Source organism: Camelus bactrianus, chromosome 10 (genome assembly GCF_048773025.1).
Source record: "Camelus bactrianus isolate YW-2024 breed Bactrian camel chromosome 10, ASM4877302v1, whole genome shotgun sequence".
Taxonomy (NCBI): Eukaryota; Metazoa; Chordata; class Mammalia; order Artiodactyla; family Camelidae; genus Camelus; species Camelus bactrianus.
Window position 1 is genome coordinate 1,907,508 of NC_133548.1, and position 18,246 is coordinate 1,925,753.

The window sequence follows — 18,246 nt, forward strand, 5'->3', positions numbered from 1 at the left end:
TGCCCTTGGCGGCCCACCCGCCCCCGCACCCCCAGCACCTGGTAATCACGGACGTTTCCTGTCCCCACAGTCCTGCCTTTTCCAGGACGTCATGGGAAAGGCATCCTGCATTCTGTAGCCTTTGTGTCTGGCTTTTTTCACTGAGCACAACACATTTGCGCTTCGTCCATGTTGTGGCCTGTGTTCAGTAATTTGTTTCCTTTTAATTGGAAAGGATAAAATGTACCACGGTTTGTTTATCTGTTCGCAGGCTGATGGACATTTGAGCTGTTTCCAGTTTTCGGCTGTGATGATTAAAGCTGCCCTGATTGCTGCAGTCAGGTTTTCTGCGTGGTCGTTCTGTCTTCATTTCTCTCGGGGAAATCTCTGGGAGCTTGATCCTGGATGACGTGCTGCAGGCACGCTGACCTTTCTAAGAAACGGCAAGCTGTTTTCCGCAGTTTGCTTCGCTGCGCCTTCCTTCCCTCTGTGTCTGACCGCGCCTGCTGACCTGCGATCTCGGCATTCGCGCTGCCCGGCCGAGCGTCCTCGCCACTGCAGTGCATGTGCGGGCCCCATCCCGTGGCTTCAGCTGCATTTCCCTGGTGACCAATGCCGCCGGGCACCTCTCCTGTGCTCATTTGCTGTTCACACGTCTGTTTTTTTGACCAAGTGTCTTCAGGTTTTTGCCCATCTGCGTAACTGGGTCACGGGCCGCATTAGTGAGTTGTAAGGGCTGTTGTGTATATTCTAGGTATGAGTCTAGGCATTAGATTTCAATGATCAGATTTGTGTTTTGCAAATTTCCCCCCCCCAATCTGTGGCTTCCCTTTGTTTTTTCTTAACAGCATCTTTCAAATGAACAGAAGTTTTTAATTTTGATGAAGTCCAATTTTTCAGGTTTTTTTCCCCAAGGTTCATGTCTTTTGTGTTCTAAGAACTATTTGCCTAGTCCAAGGTTATGGAGAGTCTTCTCCGCTGTTTTCTGTAGAAATCTTGTAGCTTTACGTTTTCTGTTTAGATCTGTGATCCATTTCGAGTGTAATTTTACCGACGGTGACAGGTCTGGATCGAGGTTAAACCTTTTTTGCACGTGGTTGTCCAATTGTTCCCGCACCTTTTTTGCATCGAATTAGTTTGACACCTTTGATGAGAGTCAGTTGACCATCTGCGTGGTCTGTTTCTAGACTTTCTAATCTGTCCTGCCACTACCACACTGTCTTGATTAATGTGGCTTTATAGTAAGCCTTGAAATCAGGCTGTGTTAATCCCTCAATTTTGTTCATTTTCAAAAGTATGTTGGCAATTCTAGTCCTTTGCATTTCCATGTAAATCTTAGAATCAGCTTGTTAATTTCTCCCCAAAAGTCCTGCTGGGATTTTGATTAGCACCGTGTTAAACAGATGAGTTCGGGCGCCCAACACATGACGCTGTTTTCTGACCGTGAACGTGATGTGTCTCTGCACTTATCTAGGTGATTTTAAGCATCGCTCATTGATGTTTTCTAGTTTTCAGGGCACAGATCTCGCACATAATTTGTGAGATTTGTTACTGAGTGTCTCTTGTCTTTGAAGCTACTGAGATGGCATCGTTTTCCCAAGTTCACTTCCGGATCATTGTTTGCTAGTCTGTGGACTTTGTATCCTGTGGCTTTGCTAACATTATTAGTTCTGGAACCTTTTTTTTTTTTCCTTCTGGTTGACTCTTTCGAATTTCCTATAGAGATGATCACGTTGTCCCATATAAAGTCAGTTTTATTTTTTCCTTTTCAGTCCTGTTCTTTTTATTTCTTGTTCTTGCCTGATACCCTGGCTGGGACCTCCACGGCAAGACTCCATGGCGAGGAGAGAGCGGCCGTCCGTGCCTCGTCCCTGACGTGAGGGGCACTCACGGTCTCGCCGTCAGCACGACGCTGGTCCCGGTGCTTCGCACACGCTCTTCAGCAGCCGAGGAGGCTCCTTCGCGTTCTCGTACGCCGGGAATAAGGGTGGATGTTGGCCGTGGTTGTTGGATTTTGTCAGGTGCTTTTTCTGCATCTATTGAGATAATTCTATGTGCTTTCTTTCTGACTTTCATTAACATGGTGAACTATACTGACTGGTTTTCAAATGTAACGAGCCGAATTCTCAACATAAAGCCCATTTGGTCACGATGCGTTTTGAAAGAATGTACCGTTGGATTTGACTTGCTAAACTACTGTATAGGTGTTTGCCTCTGTGCCCCTGGGGGAGGTGTCTGTGGCTTGCTTGTAGCCTCATTGCTTTTGGCCTCAGGTAAGGCCGGCCTCATAGAACGGGGTTGGTGAGTGTCTCTGCTTTCAGTTTAGGAAGCGTTAGCACGTAATTGCTGTATTTCTCTGAGAGGGTTTGATCGGACGTGTGACTCCATCTGGGCCTGGAGTCTTCTTTGTGGGAAAGCTTTTATGTTAGAAGTTCAATGTCTTTCATAGATCCAGGACTATTCACGTTACCTACGCCTTCTCAAGCGACATTCCATAGTTCATGTCTTTGAAGGTATTTGTCCCCAAGGAGCCAGTGCCCCCGCCCAGACTGGGGACCAGACCAGCTTGTGATGGATGTCACTCCTGGGTGGCTTATGGGCAGTGGGGTATGCAGCTGTCCGGAGGCAGGGGACCTCCGCAGTGCCCTGAGAGGGGACACAGGCTGGTGGCCTTTGGCCCCAGAGCTGCTCCACGTCCCCTCCCAGCCCTCACAGCTGCTGGCCTCCCTGGCGGCCCGGTGACAGGACACAGTCCGGGGCAGGCGCACGTGGGGAGCTGAAGATCAGGCTTTCGGCCTTTCCTTCCGATTTCGCTCCCGGGAAGGCCGCCCCTCTCTGAGGAATGAAACTCAAGTAGCGGGCCCTGCAAGGCCACGGCGAGTCTGCTTTTGTCTCACACTTTTACTCTGTAAACTTCAGCCCTAAAACAACATACATCCTCTGAAGCTGCTCACATATTAGCTCTTAAAACAGCAAAATCCGTGCACAATTTCCTCTCAATCCCTTAAAACATCCCTGAAAGGGGAAAAAAAAAAAACTGTTTAAATTCACGCCTGTCATTAAAATCTCTGAACACGCAGCATCGGAGCGGGTCCGCAGCGGCCAGGACACAGAGGCGCGGGGCCCGCGCGCGCGCAGCACACATGCGCCGCACACGGCGCCCCCGCACACGTGCTCGCGCGGCCCCGCCGCACACGCCGGGGCGCCCTCTGCAGACCACGCACCTTCTCAGCACGCGGACCGGTTAGTTATGAAGCATCTTCCTCCCCGAGGTGCCTTCGGTTTGGTAAACGTCTGGTTCCGGGTAAATTCTTACAGATGCTTTTAGAAGCTGGGGCTTCAGCAGATGAAAACGCTGCCCACCCCCCCCTCCCCCCTCTCGGAATTGGCAGCCCTCCACGTGGGGCTCCAGCCGGGGTCCAGCCGACGGTGGCCCCCGCGGAGCCGGCCGGGGAGGACGGGGTGTGAGCTGGCTGCCCGGCGGCGGCACGGGATTGCGGCCACGCGGTGGGGCCCGGGGCGCGGGACCCGCCTGCCCGCAGCTCGGCGCCCGCCGGCCCTGCCCCGCGCCCACCCTTTCCCGCCGGGGCCTGGGCGTCAGCCCGAGTGCCGCCTCCAGCACTGTGCGGTGTCCCGCAGCGCAGGTCCCCTTCCCAGGACAGAGCTTCGGGGCCTACAGCGTGGACGTCCCCAAGGACCCTTGTCCAGCCTTGGCTTGACCTTGGTGACAAGCCAGAGCCCCAGGCACCGCTGCTCCCTCCTCAAGCCGGGAGCCCGTGGTCAAGGTGTGGGCGGGGCGGGGCTGGTGTCTCAGGCTGAGAGGGAGCATCTGGCCGGGCCTCTCCCCCAGCTCCTGGTAGCTCCTTGTCGACCAGTGACATTTCTTGGCTATGGAAGCCTCTCCCCGATCTCTGGTTCACGTGCACGTGACATTCTCCTATGCATGTCTGTGTCCTGTGTCCCCTGTTTATAAGACACCAGTCATACCGGAGGGGGGGCCCACCCTAGTGACCTTATCTTAACTCATCACCCCTGCAGCGACCTTATTTCCAAATAAGGTCACATTCTGGCAGGTCAGGACTTCAACACATGAGTTTGGGTGTGGGGAACACAGTGTCAACCCCGAATAGTGCCTGAACGGGGCAAGCTTGTTGAGCAAGGGACGTTGGGGGTCATTCTGATCTGCCCCCTGTTCTGCTGTGAGAGGTGAGCGGCCCTCGGTGACTGTTTTCACCGGTCGTACTAACAGCCCAAGCCGGGTCCTGGGTTTGGTGATGTGCCAGGGACTCAGCCAGAGCAAGACAGGAGAGGCCCCTGTGCTCAGGCCCTGCGTTCCACTGGATGTGGTGATGGTCCCGTGAGCCAGGAAACGCGGCGGTTTCCAGTATGGTGAGAGGACTGGGTGGTGGAGACAGCTGGTGTGGGGCTGGGCTGTCAGACCCTCGTAGAAGGTGGCACTCGAGCCGGCACCGAGGGGAGAAGGGGGCCAAGGGGCAGAGGAGAAGCCACAAAGGTGAGGCCCAGGGCAGGAGAGAGGTGGCCCCTGGGGACAGAAAGGTGGCTCTGTGGGTAGAGCTGCTGCTCCAGCCCTGTGTGCTCTTCCTCAGGGCCCCGGGAGGAGGGTGGCCTTGGGCACGGGCTGCAGGTGCAGGTGCTCAGCAGGTGTGTGCTGAGTGACTCCCAGCGATGTCGGCTGCTCTCAGCAGCAGGCCTGTGCGGTGGCATTGCGGACGTGCTGCACACGGAGGCCTGGCACACGGTAGGTGCAGCTGGATGGATAAGGATCCGGCTCTGGTGTTCCCAGCGCTGGGAAGCGGCAGGCCGGCCCGGCAGTTTTGGGTGGCTGGGGCCCCCGAGCTGGGACCGGGATGGATACACAGAGGAAGGAAGGAAGGATGGGTGGCTTCCTTAGTTTTGTCTGCTTAGGAGGAAGACATTCCCAGACGCCTGAGTGCAGGTGTGCGAAGAGTTTCACCTCCTGAAATGTGGAAGCAAAAAACAAAAACCTTGGCTTATTTGGTTTCCAGGGTCTGAGGTTCTGAAGCCTGGTGCCCCACATGTCTTGTCACAGCAGGCAGCCGCCAGAGCAGCTGTAGGGAAGGAAAGCAGAGTCCTCACAGCACGCAGACGTCCCCCAATGAGCCGCCACGTGTCCTCAGCCCTGTCCCCAAGACCTCGCCTGCCACGCTGGCCCCCGCCTGTCCCCACCGTCTAGCACCCCACAGGATGCTAGTTGGTGTTGAGGCAAAGGCAGTGTTCTTGCAAAAGGGGCAGGGTTTCGTGGAGTCTGTGAAAGCAACATCAGAGGTGCTTTATTGGCCCCCGTTGATGGGCTGAAGGGAGCCACTGATGGGAATGGAGTCACACACCAGCTCCTGCCTCACTGGGGAGAAAGCCGCAGGGGAACTGTTGCAGTGGAAACTGCTTCTAGCCCTGAGCAGGTTTGGTTACTAGTTAAAGAACTGAAGGGTCTCGGTAATGGAATGGAAGGGTTCCATGAAACTCCCCAATTCATGAATAAGAAGGGAGTGGGCAATAGGGTGGCCACCTTGGCAACTGCAAGGAGAATGAAAGGAGTAACTAAGTGAAACAGCAAATAGCGAGTAAAGTGGAAGGAAGCCAGATGTATCCAATTTTACACCAAATGTGAATGGTCTGAATCTCCCTGTTAAAAGGCAGAGACTGTCAGGAGGGTTTTTACTTGTTACAGATACATTGTTCAGAGGAGTTCAGTCAAGCACACTGGTAATGACAGTTGGAAAATGAAAGGATGGCCGAAGTGATGCCAAGCAAGTAGACACAAAAGGAAAACATAAAAGCAGGATGGACAGTGTGAGGGCCAGCACTGAGACTGGCCCAGTCAAGTCACCGTTTCCAGAGAGACGTAACGGAAACTTTTATGCGTCAAAGAGCGCAACACAATATGTGAAGCAAAAGCTATTGGAAACGCTAGGGAAATGTATTGAATGTGGTGTTTGTGGGAGGGTTTAATGCATCTCTCTCAGAACAGGACAATTCTAGCAGATGAAACACAAGTGGAGATGTGGACGGTCCATGTCGTAGTTGTGACCATTTCAGATCCCAGCGGTAATGCCAAGTCACTGTCCCTGTTATCTACGAACGTGTAGCTAACATCCTCACATCTGGCTCCTTCAAGCAGCCATCATGGGAGCCCGCCGTGTGCAGCATGGGCGGGGCCCCTCGGGGACGGCTTCCTCTGCTCTGCCTGGAGTCAGCTGGGCCTGTAGGCCCTACCCGGTGGGCCACATGGTGGAAAGCCCTCTTCCCCAGGCCTCCCCAGGGCTATGTGGCTTCCTCACAGCTTGGTTCCAGGAGCCTGGAGGTGGACAGGCCTGGGGACAGTCCTTTCGCCCTCTTCTTCCGATCCAGCATTCACGGAGCCCAGCTGCAGCAGGAGGAAGAGCCTCAGGACCATGACTCAAGGCCAGCGCTGTAGCCCTGGGTCCTGATGACGGAGACCCTGTGTTTCCTCGTGCCTGTGAAACACTTGTAAAACCAATCATTTTATGTGGCCATAAAAACACCTAACACACTTTGAAAAATTGAGATGTAGCTGTTTACATTCTCTGATCAAAGCCCAATGCAGTTAGAAATAGGTGGTTACAAGGTTACCGAGGAGGCTTAACTACCTGGGGATTAAGTCGCACTCTCCTCGGGGACCATCAAGGAGAGGAGACGAGTGTGAGCGTGTGGCCGCGTGTGGTTGTGGAAGCAGCCCCCGTGCGTGCAGGAGGGCGCGTCCCGGGCCCACTCCAGCCCCCAGCACCGACGGGCGCGTCTGCCGCTGTCATGCTGTTGCCCACATCACGTGGCAGTGGCTTCGTTGTGTCTGCACGTGTCGTCTCCCCAGAAGGGTTGAAATTCACTCATGAAAAGCAAATAATAATACGATAAAATGTATATGTTCTACTTTGTGTAACCCACGTATACTCACCAAGTGCCTCCTGGGTGCCCACCCCTCCGCCAGGCGCCCTGGGGTGTGGGCGATGCACAGGCTTTGCTTCGCCAGGGTCTGCCAAGCCTGGTGCCAGGCAAGGAGAAGACGGCCGGCATGTGGGCCCCCTTCCCGGCCGCATCTGCCTCCCCCGTGCCAGCCAGGTGTTGGGGGCTGCCGAGCCCCCATCCCTCTGCCTGCTGACCTCAGGAGCCCCAGGTGGGGAGTAAGCAGACAGCATGCTGGCACCCCCACGTGGCTGGCGCACGTCTGGTGCTGTGAGCTGGGTCCCCAGGCTGGAGACACCTCGTTAAACCACCTGAATCACGTGAAACTAGTCAGCCTCAGGAAGGCACCGGCAGTCCACGTGAATTTAAAGTCACCGCGGGGCCACTCTTCTCCCCTCCGTGGGTGGGTGGCCTTTGTTCCGAGGCTGAGCCCAGAAGCCTGCGATCCTGGGAGGGATTTGGCCCTGACAATAACGGGCCTGAGAATGTGCCTGGCACCACATGCCCGAGACCCTCGTCTCACCGCACGCCCTCCACACACGGGGGCCCACGGGGCTCAGATCCGTTTGCAGTGCCTAGGGTGACGGGCGTTGGGATCTGTACTTACTTGTAGAACTTTGGACAGGGGAGGAGGAGGGTAGGGGCTGGAGGCCTGGGTGGAGCCCCTGTGGCTCCTGGGGAGGGGTCCTGAGCTGCCGGCTGCAGGAGGGGCTTGCTCCAGGTACATCCTTGTGCTTTGCTTGCTCCTGGGAAGAGGGTTTCCTGGGAAGCCCATGTGTGGAGAAGGCACCTCCCTGGGAGCTGGGATGTCCTAGGCTCTGCCCAGCTGGCCACTAAGCCTGGAGGGTCGCAGTGATGTGTTTGAGCGTGACCCCCACGAGGCTGGTGGTGATGGCACAAAATGGAGCTCAGGGAGAGCTGACCCTCCCCACATGCCACGCACCCCCGGCAGCACCCCCTCAGCCCCAGCAGCTGCTCGAGTGTAGAACATGGGGTGGGGAGGAGCAGGAGCGCCCCCACGTGGTGATTCCATGTAGCCCGCTGAGCGTGACGCGGGCGCCCTGTGCACAGCGCTGGACGGGGCTTCTGGAGTGAAGGCAGGCAGGGCCTCAGAGAGACAGCCAAGGAGGTGGGCAGGGGTCCCCCGGGGGGACACAGGCTCAGGCCGGGTGGGGAGCGAAGGCTTCCGCGTCTGTCGCACGGGGTCGGGGCGTCACCCAGAAGGGCAAGTCTGGGCAGGGCCCTCCTCCAGGCCTCCCCACCTGTGCTGGGACCCGCCCCTCCCACCTTCCCCAGGAGGTCACCCAGCGCCACCCCGACTTCTAGATCCTTCCATCGGCATTCCAGCAGCCAAGGGTGCTCTTCTCATCTCACCCTCCCCAGCCCTGGGAGGGGTCCTGCTGGCACCCTGTTGTGCAGACAAGGACGCTCAGGCACCCAGGCGTTGAATGGCTGACCTGGGTCACCACTAGGTGGGGGCTCTGAGGGGGCTGGCTTGTCCCTCTGTCCTAGCCTGGAGTGCCCCTCGGGCAGCAGGGCACCCCCAACTCCATCTCCCAGCAGCCACCTGGGAGCAGGGAGGAGACCCTTTCAGGGCCACCTTGGGCTGCTGTCAATGTGGTAGCCACACATTCAGGGAGGCTGTGGGACCAAGGGGGTGCAGCCGAGCAGAGGGGCTCCCCACGGCTAAGGGGGAGTTGGTGGGGAGAGGGGAATGGGGGTCAGTTCCCCTGCGGGGTCCTGGCAGGCCAGATCCCGGCCCTGCACAGGCCTCTCCACCTCATGGCCCCTCAGCAGGGCCGCACTGCCCTCGCCCCCAGACCCGGCAGCTCTGGCGGTGTTGCAGGGGGCGGGGTGGGGGCGGTGCTGTGCTGCACGGGCAGAGAGCATGCACCGGGGGAGGCCCAGCTGTGCCCAGCACATGTCACCAGGAGGCCCATGGCCCTCACCACGGGCGTGCGGCTAGGAGCAGCTGGCCGCAGGCGGACCCCTGAACAAAGGGCCTTTGAGCAGCCTGCGCGCCTGCTCCGTGCCCCCCGGCCAGCTGACCCTCCCGGGGATGCCGAGACCAGCTCCCTCTATGGCTTATTGGGTCCCACGTGGAGGTGGGACAGCTGGCTCTGGAGCCCGCCGGCCGGACTCTGTGCTGGAGGACACGGCCTCCCATGGGGACGCCTCCTGGCCCGGGCAGGGCAGCCCGCACGTTCTCCAGGCTTGTGGAAGGAGGGTGAGACCCTCACCCTTGTTGCCTGTGCCCCTGGCCCTGATGGGTGGTGTGGTGTGGTGTGGTGTGGTCCCCACGTCCAGGCCCCCAGGCCCCCCGGTCCTCCCCTGTCTGCTAAAATCGCGTGTACCCCTGGAAGCCTTTGAGAGGGCCAGGAGCTCCTGCAAGGGGCCCCCCAGGCCCTGTCCCCGAGTTGGCCTCTTCTGGCGTCCACAGGGCTGCCTGGGAGGGCGCGGTGCCTGTTGTCCTTGACCCCAGTTCCTGCTTTTGGTCGGCCCCTGCCCCTCCGCCCCGAAAGCCTCGGCACGCACTTCCCCGCAATTCCTCTTCCAGCCCTCTTTAAAATTAACTTTCCATCATAAAGATAGCAGAGCAGTGACACACGAGCCCCGGGAGGAGGATAAGGATCTGCGAGGCTTCCTTTGTGGTTTAGCGAAAAACAAGGAAAAATCTTTCATCTGAAATGTCAGGGTACAAGCAGAGGCGACGTGAGCGAGCTTGACCTTCAGGCCGTCTCGCTATCTGTCACATGGGGGCCGCGTTCCGCGGGACGTTCAGAGGCTGGTGACGCCGGCAGCACTGAGCCTCCGAGCACACGGGCTTTAGACAGGCTCCCCGGTGGATGACGAGGGTTGATGAGCTGATAAAAGTGAGACGGCAGATAAGACAGCCTCGTGGACCTTCATCCTTCTCCGGGGAGCGGTGGTGCCACGAGGATTACGAAATGCCCAAGGAATCCGCAACCTCTCCCCTTTGCGTCCTGGGGTAGACAGCCCAGATAAGCACCTGCTCTTCTAAACCTGTATCTTGGCTCTTGGGATTTGCAGATCTGCCGTCACCCCAAAACGCCGAAGGCGGGTGCGGGCGGCGCCCCTCGCTTGTGCCTTGGTCCAGCTCGGGGGTCCCAGCGTCCGTCTGCTAGAGGCAGGGCCTCTGCACGGGGAGCGGGCTGAGGCGGTGCGGTCCCGGGGGTCCGTCAGCAGCCAGCGCGACCCGCTGTGCCCCGTGGCCGCCCAGGTCCTGCGCACCACTTCCCGTCCTGTCCTCACGGTGGGGATGTGGCCGCGCCCGCCTGACACTTGCAGTCAGTTGCTGCGCTCAGTTTGCTGGTTTAGTACTGAACTAACCACGGGCCACAAGGATTAAGGGCTGGGGGCCCAAGGACGACTGTGAGGTGACGCTCCCGGCCACGCTTTCTGCCCGACGAGGCCGCCCCGGGGTCCCGGCGCACAGTGCGTCCGTGTGGCGGGGAGACGTGCATAGCATACAGGCCACCGCTCTCACGCGCACAGTTCCGTGGCGTTTAATACATCAACACCGTTGTGCAAACACCACCTGCCTCGTTGCAGAGCTTTGCCATCACCACTGAAGGAAGCACTGTACCCGTTGGCAGTTGCTCCCCGTTCCTCCCCCACCCCTGGCCCCTGGCAACCACCGATGGGCTTTCTTTTTATTCAAACTGTGGTAGAACACATAGAACATAAAATTTGGCATCTCAGCCATTTTTAAGTGCACAGTTCAGAGGCATTAAGTGCATTCTCACTGCTGAGAAACCATCACATGGGCCATCCCCAGAACTTTCCATCTTTCCAAGCAGAAAGTGTTTCTGGAAACATCCCACTTTCTGTTTCCACGTCTGACTTCTCTGGGGACCTCCCATGAGTGGACTCGCACAGGATTTGTCCTTCTGGATCTGCATTCTTTTCACTGCACGGCACGTCTCTGAGGCGCGCCCACGCGGTAATGTGCGTCAGGATCTCCTCCCTTCTCATGGCTGAATAATATTCACTTACGGGTGAACCACACTTCACTTCCCTGTTCACCCTTCAGGGCACCCTCGGGGTGTTTCCACGTTGTGGCTGTTGGAAACGGGGCTGTGAACCTGGGTGTGCAAATACCTACTCGAGTCCCTGTTTTCACTTCTTCTGAGGACGTACCCAGAACTGGGGTCGCGGGTCACGTGCTGTTTCTGTTTTCAGCTTTTTGGGGGGGAACCGCTGCGCTCTCCTCCCCAGCAGGCACGCCGTTTTGTATTCCCACGGGCAGTGCACAGGTTTCCGATTCCACCACATCCTCACCATCACTCACTTCATTTTTCTGGAGGTAGCCCCCCCGTGATGGGTGTGAGGTGGGCTCTCGTTGTGGTTTGGTTTGCGTCTCGAGATGACCAGTGAGGCTGAGCAACTTTCCACGGTCTTACTGACTAGGCGTCTGTCTTCTCTGCAGAAGTGCGTCTTCAAGTTCCCCACCTGTTTTTTAATTGGGTTGTTTGTTAGGAACTTTATTTTTAAAAAAGGATTCTAAATTGTACAAGTAACGCTGCTGAGAGCCACCCCCAGAGCCCCTGCTTGTGAGACGCTGGGTGAGCCTAGGATCTCCTGACCTGAAACTCACAGAGGAGGGGCTCGGCCCCTGAGTAGGGGGCTCACTGCTGCTCGGAGCCTGGACGGACGTCCCTGTGTCTGCGCCCCAGCCTGCTTCTGGCAGGCAGTGGATTCTCAGGTCTGTGCCCTGGTGTCAGCGCCCAACCGGCCCAGAGGCCCCTGGTCCACGAGGCCAGCTGCAGCTGGGAGGCAACCTTGCTTTGTTTGGGGACAGTGGCCGGGCGGGAGGGTGCCTGTTGTCCCTCTGGTTGACTGTGGTCTTAGTGGAGATCCCTGACCCAAGGACGGGGCAGAGCTCAGGGCTGTGCTCCAGCCACTCCCTTGACCTGCGCACACAGCCGGGCATGCAGGCTCCACGTGGGGCTCGCTGAGAGGGGGCCCCGGGCCGGCTCTGTTATCAGTGGTGGGTGGGGGCTCCCCAGCGGGGCTGCGGGTGCCTGAGGTGGACTGAGAAGGGTGTGAGGGCCTGGGGGCGGTGAGGAGCAGTAAGGAGAGTGTCCCAGACACAGAGCACTCGGACCAGGGCTCGGGGGCAGGGAGGGGTGCCCTAGGTCAGTAAGAGGCTCTCAGGTGGGCCGACCTGAGCCCAGACCCTCGGTGTGGGCAGCAGGGAGCCAGGGCAGTGGCTTGAGCAGTGGGGAGGGGTCTGGGGGGGGATGGTAGCAGTTGGCAGGCTGTGGGGGGACTTCAGGCTTCTTCCTTCTCCTCTGGGGCTTGCTGAGGGCCTGGTGCAGGGGACCCAGAGTGTGGAGGGTGGCCCGCAGTGGGGGTCACCCTTTTGGGTCTGGACCCGTGAGGCTGGCCTCCCGTTACCCAGAGCTGAGAGCAGGCAGCCCTGCCCTTCCGTGAGCCTGCTCTGACGGCGAGTGGCAGGGGTAGCCCCACGGGGTGACCTAGGGGTCAGCCCTCCTGCTGGCCCTACCCCCCCCCCCAAGTCAAAGAGCCCACAGCAGCCCCTGGTCCAGGGTGGCCAAGGCCCCTCTGGTGAAAAAATCCCTGAGTCCCTGCTGGTCCAGAACTTCAGGTCAGCCTGTCCGGCCCTCCCGGGACCCAGGTCAGTGGACAGGTGGCTCCAAGAGATGGTGATGGGCCAGGCTGACCAGGACACCTGGCCTGTGGGTGCCTGGGCCACAGGGAGCCCCAGGCGTCCAAGTGAATGACGCCCAGTCCTGGGGTCCTGGCCTTGACCCAAAGTGCATCCCGCCCAGCACTTGAGGCTGACGGTGGTGATCTGATCTCGGAGCAAACGTTGGTTCCCACTGTCCCAGGCTCTGTCCCGCCCGAGGGCCAGCAGTGCCACACCGATGCGCAGCCCGGCCAGGCCTGGGGCTCAGAGACACGGTGAGCACCCGGTGCGGCCCCTCGAGCCGCATTCCAGACTCAAACAGGATTTGGGGGTTCACATTTAAAGAACTATTCCTGCAGCTCCTCCCTGCAGAGGGGGGATCTCCCGGCCTCCGCCTGCCAGCCCCAGGCAGCAATCCGTGGCAGTTATTTATCTTAACGTCTGTCGTAAGATCGCGCTACAGACCCGTCGGTCATAAGGCTTCTGCCACTTCCAATGTGCTTAGGACACGGCCGGAGAAGGTACTTAAGTAGTAAGATGAGCATCGGAGTAAGAAAAAGCCTGCTGAGTGATCGATCCGCCTGAGGGTGTGTGGATTTACGGAGCTGGAGCTGAGGCTCTGGGGCTGCCCTTCAGGGGCTTTGTTCGTCCCTTCGGGACCACCAGTGGTCTGTGACGATGCCAGCGCTGGTGTCTCAGCTTTGGGGACCCGGAGTGGTCACTCTGTGGCCCTTGTCGTGATGGCCAAACACTGGGAGCAGGACCCTCTGCCCCACCTCCGTTCACTGCCAGGACCTCGGCTGTCACCTGCTCATCACGCCAGCTGAAAACCGGCTGGGCCAGAATCTTGGGAAACACACGAGCAAGAGGAAGCTCTTGTACCGGGAGCTCAAGGCCACGGCACAGTCTGAGCATTCATTCGTTCGTTCATTCACTCAGCAGATCCACGTCCGGGGCCAACCAGGGAGAGGGCAGTGGGCAGATGGACGTGGCCCTTTCCCTGGTGGACCCAGCCACCCTCCAGCCAAGGCTGCCGCCCCAGAGCTGAGGACAGAGGTGGCACCGGCACCCCGCCCCCCCCCCGCCAGTGAGGCCACAAAGCCTGGAGTGTCCACACTCCCTCACTCTCCGCCATCTCCCACCTGCCCTGCACGCCAAACAACTCAACATTTTAAACCAAGAACTTTTTCACAAAAGGAGAGCAGTAAGCCTGCCCACATTTTCTCCCATCGCCCCCGAGTCTGCCCCGAGCGCAGGCTGGATGGGGTAAGTGTTCCACCCAAATTGTTGATACTTGGGAGCCAGCGGGCAGTGCCTGGCCACCCCTTTGTGGTGGGCTCCCTGATGGGGAAGGGCAGAGGTCGGGCATGGGAGCAGGGCCCGCCACCATCACCCAGTGGGAGCAGAAGTCCCTGCCAGGGCCGGGCTCCCGGGGAGGACAGGGTGGGGGGCCCCAGCTGGAAGCAGGCTGATGGGCTAATTTCACTGAGTGCAGCGTCCGCAGGTCCACCTGCGCTGTAGCCTGGCTCAGAGCTAACTTCCTCTACGAGGCCGCGTAGCAGTCCTTGAACGCATGGACAGCATTGTGTCTTGGCTATTCAGGGTCCCTTGAGATTCCACGTGAATTTAAGAGAGATTTCTCTATTTCTGCAAAAGTGCCATCAGGACTTAGAGAGGGGTTGCACTGAATCCACAGGTCACTGTGGGTCGTACTGACGTCTCAGCGATGTCGTCTTCCGTCCCACGAACATGGGATGTGTTTCCATTTATTTGTCGCCATCTGTTTCTTTCAGCAGTTTTCCAGTTTTCATTGTTCGAGTCTTCTGCCTCCTTAGTGAGTTCAGAAGTACTCTAACTCTTTTTGATGCCAGCATAAATGGAATTGTTTCGTAATTTCCTTTTCAGACTGTTCATGGTTTGTACATAGGAAAGCAACTGAGTTTTGTGACCGACTCTGTTTCCTGTTTGCTGGGTTCATTTATTGGAGCTTCCGTTGCAGGGAGTCTCCAGGATTTTCCAGGTGTAAGGGCCGCCGTCTGCGAGGAGAGAGAAGCTTGCTTCCCCGCTTCCAGTTTGGGAGCCTTTGATGCCTCTTTCTTGCCCACTTGCTCTGGCTGGGACTTCAGTTCAGTGTCGAACAGCAGCGGGGAGAGTGGGCATCCTTGTCTTGCTTCCTGATCTTCGGGGACAAGCTTCCGGCGTCTCTGTGGACGTGCTGCTCACGGTGGGGTGTCCGTCTATGGCTTTTATCACGCGGGGGGCTCTCCCTCTTCTAATTTGTTCGGTTTTTATCACGAAAGGGTGCTGAGTTTGTCAGATGCTTTTTCTTCATCCGTCGTGATCATGAGATCATGTGATTTTTTTCCCCCTTCATCCTATTGGTGTGATGGATTATACTGGCTGATTTTCACACGTCGAACTGTCCTTGCATCCCAGGTGTAAATCTCACTTGGTCCTAGTGTCCAATCTTTCTTCAGTGATGCTGAATGCAGTGGTGGACATGGGCTTGAGTGGCCAGCCTGTCCAGGTGGGCAATGCAGCAGACCAGGGCCCAGGCCACCTGCTCCTGCCACGTGTCTCAGCGGAGGCTCCTGGCGCGGCGTCCGCTCCTCCGTGCAGTCGGCCTCAGCGGGCGGCAGGGCCCGGCCAAGAGGTGAGCTCACGCCCTCTGTCCCTGCAGGAGATCGTCCTGGTCGTGTTCTTCGGGACGGAGTACGTGGTCCGCCTCTGGTCTGCAGGCTGCCGCAGCAAGTACGTGGGCATCTGGGGCCGGCTGCGCTTTGCCCGGAAGCCCATCTCCATCATTGGTGAGTCCTGCCTGCCCCGCTGGGAGCTCCACCTCAAGGTTTCCAGGCACGGGCTGGGCACTGTCTCCAGGAAGGGGGATCCAGTGGGTGGACCCCATCACAAGCACCACCAAGCAGAGACCCCTGGAGGCTGAGAGACTCCCCAGCTCCTCCACCTGTGATGGGGCAGGTCCCCAAGGCCAGCAGGATGACCACCAAGGTCCCTCACACAGGAGCCGGCCTCCGCGCCCATGTCTGCTGCTCACAGACAGGGGTTCTGGTCACACTCACCTGGGTGTCCACTGCCCTCCCTGGCCCAGGAGCCAGGGCTGGGGAGGTAGCCAGGCGACCTCTGCACGTGCCCGGGAAGGAGGGCCCGGTCTCCCCGTCAGAGGTGTCTCCGCGTCCCCTTTGTCAGGCCTGGCCTGCCTGCCAGCGTCCAGCTGGTGCCAGCGGCCTGGCTGGTGACGGTGGCACTGTCTCCCCCCAGACCTCATCGTGGTTGTGGCCTCCACGGTCGTCCTCTGCGTGGGCTCCAAAGGGCAGGTGTTTGCCACCTCGGCCATCAGGTACGCGCCGCAGGCTCTCCCGGCGTGGGCAGCGTGCTGGGCGGGGGTGGCCCGGGGCCTGCGCCAAGCTGGGGTTCGAGCCTGAGCACAAGCCCATGACTTGCTTCTGGGGCTCGGGCTGGGACCTAGCTGTCCAGGGGTCTCAGTCTGCTCGTCTGTGAATAGGGGCAATCCTGGGGCTTCGCCCAGAGGTGGCCTGGAAGGAATTCAGAAATTGGAGGTTTAGCTCTGGGCTGGGAGTGCTGCCCCCGCCCTGACCCTGTGCTCCAGGAGGGTGGGTGGTGCACGGCAGTGAGGGGCTGCGGGGCGGGGGCGGGGCTGGCCCTGCGGGCGGCACACAGCAGCCTCTCCTCTGCAGGGGCATCCGCTTCCTCCAGATCCTGCGGATGCTGCATGTGGACCGCCAGGGGGGCACCTGGAGGCTGCTGGGCTCCGTGGTCTTCATCCACCGCCAGGTGCGTGGTCCGGCGGGGAGGGCAGGGTCTTGGCCTGGCCTCAGTCTAAGCCAGCTGGGCGGCCCCCCACCAAGGGGCCAGTGTGCCCAGCCTGCCAGGCAGATGACAGGCCCACATTCTTTCAAGCTGGGGACAGGAGCCTGTCAGGCAAGTGGAAAGACAGAAATGCAAGATGGGAAAGGTCTTGGCTGGGCAGGTGGAGGGCAGCCCTGTGGAGGTGGCGGTGGCCACCCTGCACCCCAACCAGTCGCCTGATCAAGGTCCTGCATGAAGGACATCCGGGCGGTGCAGGGTGCTGCTGGCCAGGGGCCCGCTCCCTCCTGGAGCGTGAGACCCGACGTTGCCGTTTACGGGCATTGGGGAAGACGGATGGTTTTGAAGCCCAGTGTCTGTACACGGGGCTTTCCAGAGTAGCTGTAGGCCCTCTGGGGAGCGTGGGGACGCGCTGCCGGGCAGGCCCGCACTGCCGCTGGTGCCCGGCCAGGTGTGTCCGCAGGGGCTGGGGGTGGCTGCGGGCGCAACCCGGCTGACGGCAGCCCCTGCTTGCCTCCCAGGAGCTGATCACCACCCTGTACATCGGCTTCCTGGGGCTCATCTTCTCCTCCTACTTCGTGTACCTGGCTGAGAAGGACGCCGTGAACGCGTCAGGCCAAGTCGAGTTCGGCAGCTACGCGGACGCCCTGTGGTGGGGCGTGGTGAGTCGGGACCTCGGGCAGGGCTGTCCGTGTGGGGCCGCGCGGCCGCAGCCCCGGGTCTGGGCACTGCGCTCCCCGGGGCTCTGGCTTCTCAAGATCTCGTGCCTTGTTGGTGGGAGCACGCCCCACCCACCCCCGCCACACGCTCGAAGCCCTGCGTGGATTTCTCGTTGAAGCCAGAGCGGCTGCCCCAGCTTGGTGGACGGGTGGCCCGCACCAGGCTCCACCCAGAAGGGCCCTGCAGCTGCCCTCTGGAGGTTCTTACTGTTTCTACCTTTGAACCTGCCTTCTGTAAGGGACAATGGCGAGTGTGCAGGGGGCACCTGTGCGGGCTGCCCTTCCCCTGCTCCAAGGCCCCAGCCACCCGGTACCCTGGCGGGGGCCTGGGTGCAGGCACGGGAGGGCAGGGCCGGGCGTGCCCTGTCTGTGCGGTTCTGCATCAGCCCCTCGAATATCCGTGCGCCCAGCGTGCGATGTTACACAGCGAACAAGACACATGCGGCAGGCGGGGAGATCCTGGAAGAAAGGAAAGTGCTCCCACGTTCTGACTGTGCGATGGGCCTGCAAATTCTGTAGCCAGCCCAGCAGCGGTAACACAGAGCTGCCCCTGCTCTGCGCTGGGGACCCGGAGGCTCCCCGGCTCTGAAGATGGGCTCCTTGGGCGTGCTGCCCCTCCCTCCCCCCTCCCTCCCTTCTCCATCCCCCCTCCCTCCCTTCTCCCTCCCTTGGAAGTAGCCAGGAGCGTGGGCTGTAGTGGCTGGAGGCTCTCCCGGTGGCCAGCCTGTAGGAGGGGTGGACGGGAGGCTGACATCCCCGCAGGTGGGCGGGCGTCTCTGCCAGGCCCGGGGCTCCTTGCAGGAATCAGGCTTGTGGTGGGGGAGGGAGGCATTCCGTGGGGACCACTTGGACTTGCTGTGGATGGTTGTGAGGGGACATCTGAACCGTGTGCTCCCTGCGTCCTGCGTCACTGGTCCGTGGGCCTCAGATCACGGAGGACACCCTTCACCAAACCCTCCACTCGGGCCCTGTGGGGAGGCAGGGCCTGGGCTCTTAATAGCAGGGTGGCCAGCAAATTACTGGCCTGGGGAACAGCACGTGCAGGGGGCCCTGAGGCAGCCCGGACAG

At 59.6% G+C, this 18,246-nt stretch overlaps 1 protein-coding gene across 9 annotated transcripts in view; it reads left to right on the forward strand.

The window, feature by feature from the left end:
• Positions 1-18,246, forward strand: part of KCNQ1 (potassium voltage-gated channel subfamily Q member 1) — a 321,449-nt gene that overhangs the window by 72,275 nt on the left and 230,928 nt on the right. For all 9 annotated transcript variants that reach the window (XR_012509482.1, XM_074371477.1, XM_074371479.1 and 6 more), the window contains exons 3-6: positions 15,297-15,423; positions 15,893-15,971; positions 16,330-16,426; positions 16,981-17,121. Coding sequence is in view for 8 of the 9 variants with exons in the window: in XM_074371477.1 (XP_074227578.1) it covers positions 15,297-15,423; positions 15,893-15,971; positions 16,330-16,426; positions 16,981-17,121 (444 nt within the window). In the remaining variant the exon portion in view is untranslated. The remainder of the gene's footprint in view (positions 1-15,296; positions 15,424-15,892; positions 15,972-16,329; positions 16,427-16,980; positions 17,122-18,246) is intronic.